Source organism: Macaca fascicularis, chromosome 6 (genome assembly GCF_037993035.2).
Source record: "Macaca fascicularis isolate 582-1 chromosome 6, T2T-MFA8v1.1".
Classification (NCBI taxonomy): Eukaryota; Metazoa; Chordata; class Mammalia; order Primates; family Cercopithecidae; genus Macaca; species Macaca fascicularis.
The window spans coordinates 153,299,004-153,306,203 of NC_088380.1; the positions used below are offsets into that span (position 1 = coordinate 153,299,004).

General features: G+C 37.0%; 1 protein-coding gene across 21 annotated transcripts in view; it reads left to right on the forward strand.

Annotated features, from left to right (window-relative positions):
• The window catches only part of TCERG1 (transcription elongation regulator 1), a 64,014-nt gene extending 57,144 nt beyond the window's left edge, over window positions 1–6,870 (forward strand). For 11 of the 21 annotated variants that reach the window (XR_012414222.1, XR_012414229.1, XR_012414223.1 and 8 more), the window contains 4 exons: window positions 2,421–2,600; window positions 3,270–3,353; window positions 4,527–4,627; window positions 5,803–6,870. Coding sequence is in view for 9 of the 21 variants with exons in the window: in XM_073994522.1 (XP_073850623.1) it covers window positions 2,421–2,600; window positions 3,270–3,353; window positions 4,527–4,627; window positions 5,803–6,004 (567 nt within the window). In the remaining 12 variants the exon portion in view is untranslated. Of the gene's footprint in view, window positions 1–2,420; window positions 2,601–3,026; window positions 3,173–3,269; window positions 3,354–4,526; window positions 4,628–5,437; window positions 5,537–5,802 lie in introns of those variants that run through there. The other 10 variants (XR_012414221.1, XR_278344.4, XR_010587655.1 and 7 more) reach the window with 4 other exon arrangements.
• Window positions 6,871–7,200: the final 330 nt, after the last annotated feature.

Genomic DNA, 7,200 nt, shown 5'->3' on the forward strand with positions numbered 1-7,200 from the left:
TTTTTCAGTGGAACTTTTTACTCTTGTCACTTCTGATTTCTTCCCTTGCATCTGTTTCTTACTCTACCCAGAGGTATCCAATCTTTTGGCTTCCCTGGGCCACATTGGAAGAAGGAGAATTGTCTTGGGCCACACATAAAGTTCACTAACATGGCTGAGCACGGTGACTCACGCCTGTAATCCCAGCACTTTGAGAGGCTAAGGCGGGCAGATCACTTGGGGTCAGGAGTTCAAGACTAGGCTGGCCAACATGGCAAAACCCCGTCTCTAGTAAAAATACAAAAATTAGCCGGGTGTGGTGGCGCGTGCCTGTAGTCCCAGCTACGTGGGAGGCTGAGGCAGGGGCATCACTTGAACCTGGGAGACGGAGGCTGCAGTGAGCCGAGATTGTGCCACTGCACTCCAGCCTGGTGACAGAGTGAGACTCCGTCTCAAAAAGAAAAATGTACGTTAACACTAATGATAGCTGATGAGCTAAAAAAAAAAAAAGAAAAAAACATCTCATAATGTTTTAAGAAAGTTTATGAATTTGTGTTGGGGCACATTCAGAGCCATCCTGGGCTGCATGTAGCCTGTGGGCCACGGGTTGGACAACCTTGTCCTACACCCTAGACAATTATAGTAGTTTCCTAATTTCTGTCCCTACCTCTAACATTCCCTCAAATTTATCTGTTCTATTGCAGTCACAGAAATCTTCATAAAAAACGAATCTAATTTTGTCACTCTCCTGGTTACTTGCAGGGGATGAAGGTTCTCTGTACTCCCAGCAGTTTCCTGCAGGTCACATTCAGCCTCCTTAGCATAATATAAAAGATGGTTCATTTCTTACCTCCCACCTTCATATTTCCTAAACACCTTTGCTTTCTTCACTTGCTCCTTGAACTGTAGCCTTGCTGAACATGCTTAATGAACCATACCATCCTTCCATTGCTCATGGCAGTCCCTCTACCTGAAATGATTTGGAAGTGTTCCTGTTGCAGTGACACACTTTCTCGTTCTTCAAGGGTACGCTCAAATATCTCTCCTGTGAGGCTACTCCTGACCCATCTAGGCAGATTCGATCTCACTGTTCCTTAGACCACCCTTCTGCTCAGCATATGACTCTGCAGCACTTATTACCTGTACTTGCAGTTATTTGTTTACATGTTTATCCTTTTTGGTTTTTTTTTTGTTTGTTTGTTTTGAGATGGAGTCTCTGTCACCCACCTGGAGTGCAGTGGCATGATCTTGGCTCACTGCAACGTCTGCCTCCTGGGTTCAAGTGATTCTCTTGCCGCAGTCTCCTGAGTAGGTGGGACTACAGGCACGCGCCACCACACCCAGCTAATTTTTGTATTTTTAGTAGAAATGGGGTTTAGCCATGTTGGCCAGGCTGGTCTCAAACTCCTGACCTCAGGTGATCCACCCGCCTCCCAAAGTGCTGGGATTACAGGCGTGAGCCACGGCGCCTGGCCTTTTTATCCTTGTTTTTCTTCAAGTGAGCTCTTTGAAAGAAGGGATAGCGTCTTACTTATTTTGTAATCTTACTGTGAAGCATGGTATTTATCTGACTTGTATTTAGATGCTTGGTAAGTGTTGGTTAAATAAATGTTTTTATCTTTTTCTTTTCTTACCTTTCTGTCATTTTAGTCTGTGTTTCTTCACATTGGCAGTAGTGTGGCTTAACTTTTAATGCCATTACCACCAATGAAGCATATCTTTTTGCTGGTTGGTGAGCCAGCGTGACCTGTTATGCCTTCTATTATGCTGTCTTCTTTTTAAAAATTGTTTTGAGAAATCATAATTGTATATACTTACGGGGTACAGTTGCTGTTTCCATATAGGTAGATAATGTGGAATGATTAAACCAAAGCTGTTTAACATATTCATCACTTTGTTTGCTTGTAATTTTTTGTGGTGAGACATTTGGAATTTGCTGTCAGTTATTTTGAATATAGAATACATTATTGACTTTAGTTAACCCTGGTGTACAGTAGATCTCAAAACTTATTCCTGCTGTCTCTCTGAAACTTCCTTATCTTTGACAAGTAACTCCTCATTCTCTCCCTCGTCCTGTCTCCTACCCCCTAGACTTTGGTGACCGTCTATCTACTCTCTATTTCTATGAGTTCAACTTTTTCGGATTCCACAAATGTGAGACTATGCAGTATTTGTGTTTCTGTGCTTGGCTTATTTCACTTATATTCTCCTCTAGGTTTGTCCATGCCACAGATGAATAGAATTTTCCTCTTTTTTTTAAGGCTGAGTAGTACTCCATTGTGTATATTTATTACATTTTCTTTATCCATTTATCTGTTGATAGACACTTAGGTTGATTCCGTATCTTGGCTATTGTGAATAATGCTGCAGTGGACATGGAAGTGCAAATAGACATTCAGATAAGTCTCTTTGGTGATATATATATAATTTTTTTTCTTCAGGTACGTTCTTCAGATGTGTCATGGTCTGATACTCGTAGGACCCTCCGAAAAGATCACCGCTGGGAATCTGGATCCTTATTGGAAAGAGAGGAGAAAGAGAAACTTTTTAATGAACACATTGAAGCACTTACCAAAAAAAAGAGGGAGCACTTTAGGCAACTTCTGGATGAAACTTCTGCGGTAAGAGTCTCTTATTTTTCTCATTTTAATCTGGATGAATCTTTGTTAGTAATTTCTTAAAGCAAAGCATTGATATGATTTTTAGTGTCATGGTCTTTAGATTCATTACTGGAATTCGTTATATGACAATTCTCTGATTTAAAAAAATTATGGTATTCTTAATTATTTAGAAATTCCTATTCTTTCTAGTTTTCACATTCATAACTGCTCCTATAGTAATTCAAAATGTCCTTAGCTGTGTGGTCAGTGATCCCTCCTGATAATAGATTTAGCAAATTTCTTCTTTTGATCCATTTTCAATTTGGTACTGTGGCCTCTTGTTCGGCAGTTTGTACGCTTTGTTATCCAGGTTTTGTTCCTTTTTATCTGCTCTCTTTTTGGTGATGGTTTCTTCAGAAGTTACGATGTTTGCCCATGTAAATACAGGGTTTGCAGGTGATTGTCTTAGGCCACCTTGAAAGTATGGCCATGAAAATAACTCTTGTGGCAAGCCAACAAAAAGAAATTGCATTAACGCTGCTTCCCTGTCCCTAACTAGTCCAGTTACGCTTGGGCATTACAAGAGATCGCAGGTCAGTGTGTAATATTATGTACCATATGTGCTGCAGTTTGACCCCCTAAGTAAAAGTGAGTTGTATTTATGTTTTTTATTCACATGTCTTTTCAAAGATTACCTTAACATCCACGTGGAAAGAAGTAAAAAAAATCATTAAGGAAGATCCTCGGTGTATTAAGTTCTCCTCCAGTGACAGGGTAAGAGGATTTTGTGTCAAGATTTACTATCAATTTATAAATACTTAAATATGAAGTTGATTGTTTTAAGTGAATTACTTTTAAGTGTATGAGAAATGAATCTGATTTTTAAGTTCATGTTTTGTTTCTTGCATGATAAATTAGCAAGAGAGTACAATAGAAAGTTTAACATTTTAATGCTTGGGGTGAAGCTTGTATTTTAGGATCTTAGAGGTTTAATGAAGCTGCAGTTTTATTTTAGTCAGGTACCACTAGACAGACATATTTAGATTTAGGCTGGCAATTGGTACCAAACTATGAAAGCACTTGACTCTTAAGCCTGACTAACAGAACCCTGTAACGAGATCGCTAGTTCTCATATGCTTCAAGGTCTGAAACAGTGAATGATGTTAAGAAAGTGTTGTTTACTATAGTTCATTTTATCCCTAGGCCTTTTATTTGTTTTCTTTTATGTCATTCCTCTTTCCTGGTTGGTTTCTCTAGGTCTGGGCATCTTTTATAAAAACTCATAAATCTAATCTTCTTCCCCCTCAAAGTCTATTGGATTGTAGATGTTTGGACCATAAAATATGCATGACTGGGAAAGAGGGGTAGACCCAGTCTCAGTTTCCAACTTTTCTGACTGTTTAGAATTGATAATAAAGTATTTTTTAAGTCCAAAGAGTTTATTCATCTTATGACTTTTGGCTTGCCAGAAAGCTAAATGCTCAGTACTGTGTAAGTTAAGTTTTGAGTGTTAACCTACAGTTGCTGTATCCACAAATTACTGTTTTTGTTCTTGAAGTTAAAAATACAGTGTGCAGGAAGTGAACACTTAATCCTTAATATCCTTATTTTTAAGTGTCCACTTCATGAGGTTATTATGAAGATTGAAGTAGATGATCCTCATAAAATGCTCAGCAGTGTAGCGCATAGGAAGTTCTCAAGTTTCAGCCACTACTAATTTATGATTCCTCATTCTTTCTATATGCCACAAAAATGAGCATTGCAGATTATGTGATTTAATGAATTTTATATATGAACAAAATGTACCCTGTTGCCTTTTTCTTTTGAAATTTGAATTTTATTATGTGACCTAAACATTACTGTTTAATAAATAATTGATGTTTATTTTGGAATTAGTGGGCTTTATTTCCATAATCTTAACTTTTTTTTTTTTTTTTTTTTTAACAGAAAAAACAAAGAGAATTTGAAGAATATATCAGAGACAAATATATCACAGCCAAAGCTGACTTCAGGACGCTTTTGAAAGAGACCAAATTTATAACATATAGGTGTGTGCAATGAAATGTTTCATATTGGCAGTCATTCTCTTTACTAGTCTTTACTCTAATGGTCAGAGCATTCTTTGCATTCACACACATTATTAATTTTTAGGGATAAGAAGATGCCAACTTCTGTCCAAAGTCAAATACAGCCTATATCTACCATACTTTTTTTTTTTTTTAAAGAAAGGGCCCAGATGTCAATTCTTATTTTGTGTTACCCACCCATCCAGTTTTTAATACATACCTTTTTTTTTTTTTTTTTTTTTTACTTCACTGCTTTTTTTAGGAATACCCTCAACTACATAAGAATTGTATTTCATGAAAAGTCTTTTAAAATAATCTTTCACTATCAGTTCTTTGCCTCCTCTGAAGACTATTCAGTGTGGTTAGATCATTCTAAAGCATGAAATCATCTATGTAAGCTCAGCATAAACATTTTTTTTTCCCCTCAAAGGAAAGCATTTTGCTGGGTACATTTAAATGCAAATTGTAAATTATGAAATTAGAGCCTATAAAAAAGATTTCTCTGTAGCAAACCCACCCCTAACAATTTATCATCAGGAAAACAATTTTGCATTGCTTAACCAGTCAGTATGCAGGAAACCATTTTTGTTTCATGCTCCAGCTTTTCTTCTTTAAGAGAGAAATTTGAAACATCTTAATAAAGGGTGTGTGCACGGGAGGCTAGATAGTGCTGAGGGTGTGGTTTTTAGATATTTTGTCATTTGGATTTTTTGGTCAGGATCCTTAATGTTTTGCATCAGCTTGGGCTTTTAAATTAGATGTGAAGTAAGACTTCTTTCTACATTTTTATAGTTAATTTAGTGAAAGATGTGAAAGTGAAAGCTTGTGAAAGATGCTGGGATTGGCAGCCCCGCAGACTGAAGTCCTCTGTTCATCCACAGAACAGGTACAGCACGGGCAAGATTTACCCACCCACCCTCAGCCCTGATCTGGAGGGACCACCACTAGGGGTGGGAGGGTAATTCAGCTTCTGAGGCCCTTTCACTCCTTGGAGTCTTTGCTGAGGCGACTTACAAAGGTGACCACTGCAGTGAAATTTTTCTTAAAAAAAAAAAAAGTGGAAACACAATTAGGAACTAGATGGACATTTCCAGCTCATTTCTGAAAGACCTGTGAACAGCCGTCAGTAATTCTTGGACTTCTTTTTCTTATTTCAGATCCAAAAAATTAATCCAAGAATCTGATCAGCACCTGAAAGATGTAGAAAAAATTTTACAGAATGACAAACGGTATTTAGTACTGGACTGTGTGCCAGAGGAGAGGCGTAAACTGATTGTGGCATATGTTGATGACCTGGATCGCCGGGGTCCACCCCCACCACCTACAGCATCAGAGCCCACGAGACGATCAACAAAATAATTCTAAATACTCTTCCACAGGGGTATCTATTCAAAATGCTTGCATGAGCCAATTTTCAGGTTTTTACATATATGTGCATTAGTCAACCTATTGCAAAACCATCTGACAAACAGAAGGAGAAGCATTTGTGAACAGTTTCTGAACAGAACACTTTGGAAATATTTATGCTTTTCTTTGTGTGGCATGACTGACATACATACTCAAATATAGGCTGTCTCTAGTAAATCTTAAAATCTTGAAGCTAAAATTCATCCTTTTATGAGGTGTGGAAGTCAGTGACTTGGTGACGTTCTTCCTAGCAGTGTTAATACATGCAAGAAGTAAGAGCATTTGTGGCTTGAACTTGCCAGATGCAAATACTACAGACTCCAAGAAAACCTGAGTTGGGGTTTGTTTTGTTTTGATTTTTTTTTTTTAAAGCGGGTAAAAGAGAAGACACTGAAAATTGAATTCTTATCTTCCAGAGGCTACGATTATTATAATGGACAATACTTTTACCTTTGTCTCTAAAGATCAGATTAGTTTTATTTGTTCACTTACGTGCTTTGATTATCCCCTCTGAATTATAGACCAAGTCTTGTTGTTTAGCCTAAGAGAAGATTTATGTAGTAATTTCTTCTCAGGTATGGAACCACGGTCATAACTAACATGTTGGCCAGAATAGAACCACTGGTTAAACATATTTTATTCACCATTAAGTGATCTTTATCAATATTCTGGATTAGACAACAAATTACCTTTCTGGGTGTTTCTTGTAAACTATACTCCTGTTTGAATGTTAAACTTTGTTGCTAAAGTTTAATTTTAAGATGTTTGAATGTTCAGTTTATGTATTTGAACTACAATAAACCAACCCTTTTTATATATCTGTATTGTATATGATTATTGTTACTTAATTTTTAAGAGCTTATTTTAACCTGATTTTTAAAAAAGCAGCAAATAGAATTTCGCACAAAGTAAGTTGACTCTAAATCTTAAGTATTACCTAGTTTTTAAAGGTTTGAATATAATTAGTATTTGCAGTATAAAAAGGAAAGAATTTGTAGAGAATCATTTTGGTGCTCAAGTCTTTTTAGCAGTGCCTTATTGCCTCAAAGCAAGAAGATGCTGGGGTTTTTTTTGTTTTTGTCCTTTGTACTGTATGATGGTTTGCACCTTTTTGGCATTCTTTCAACATGTGTGCGTCACACCATGAA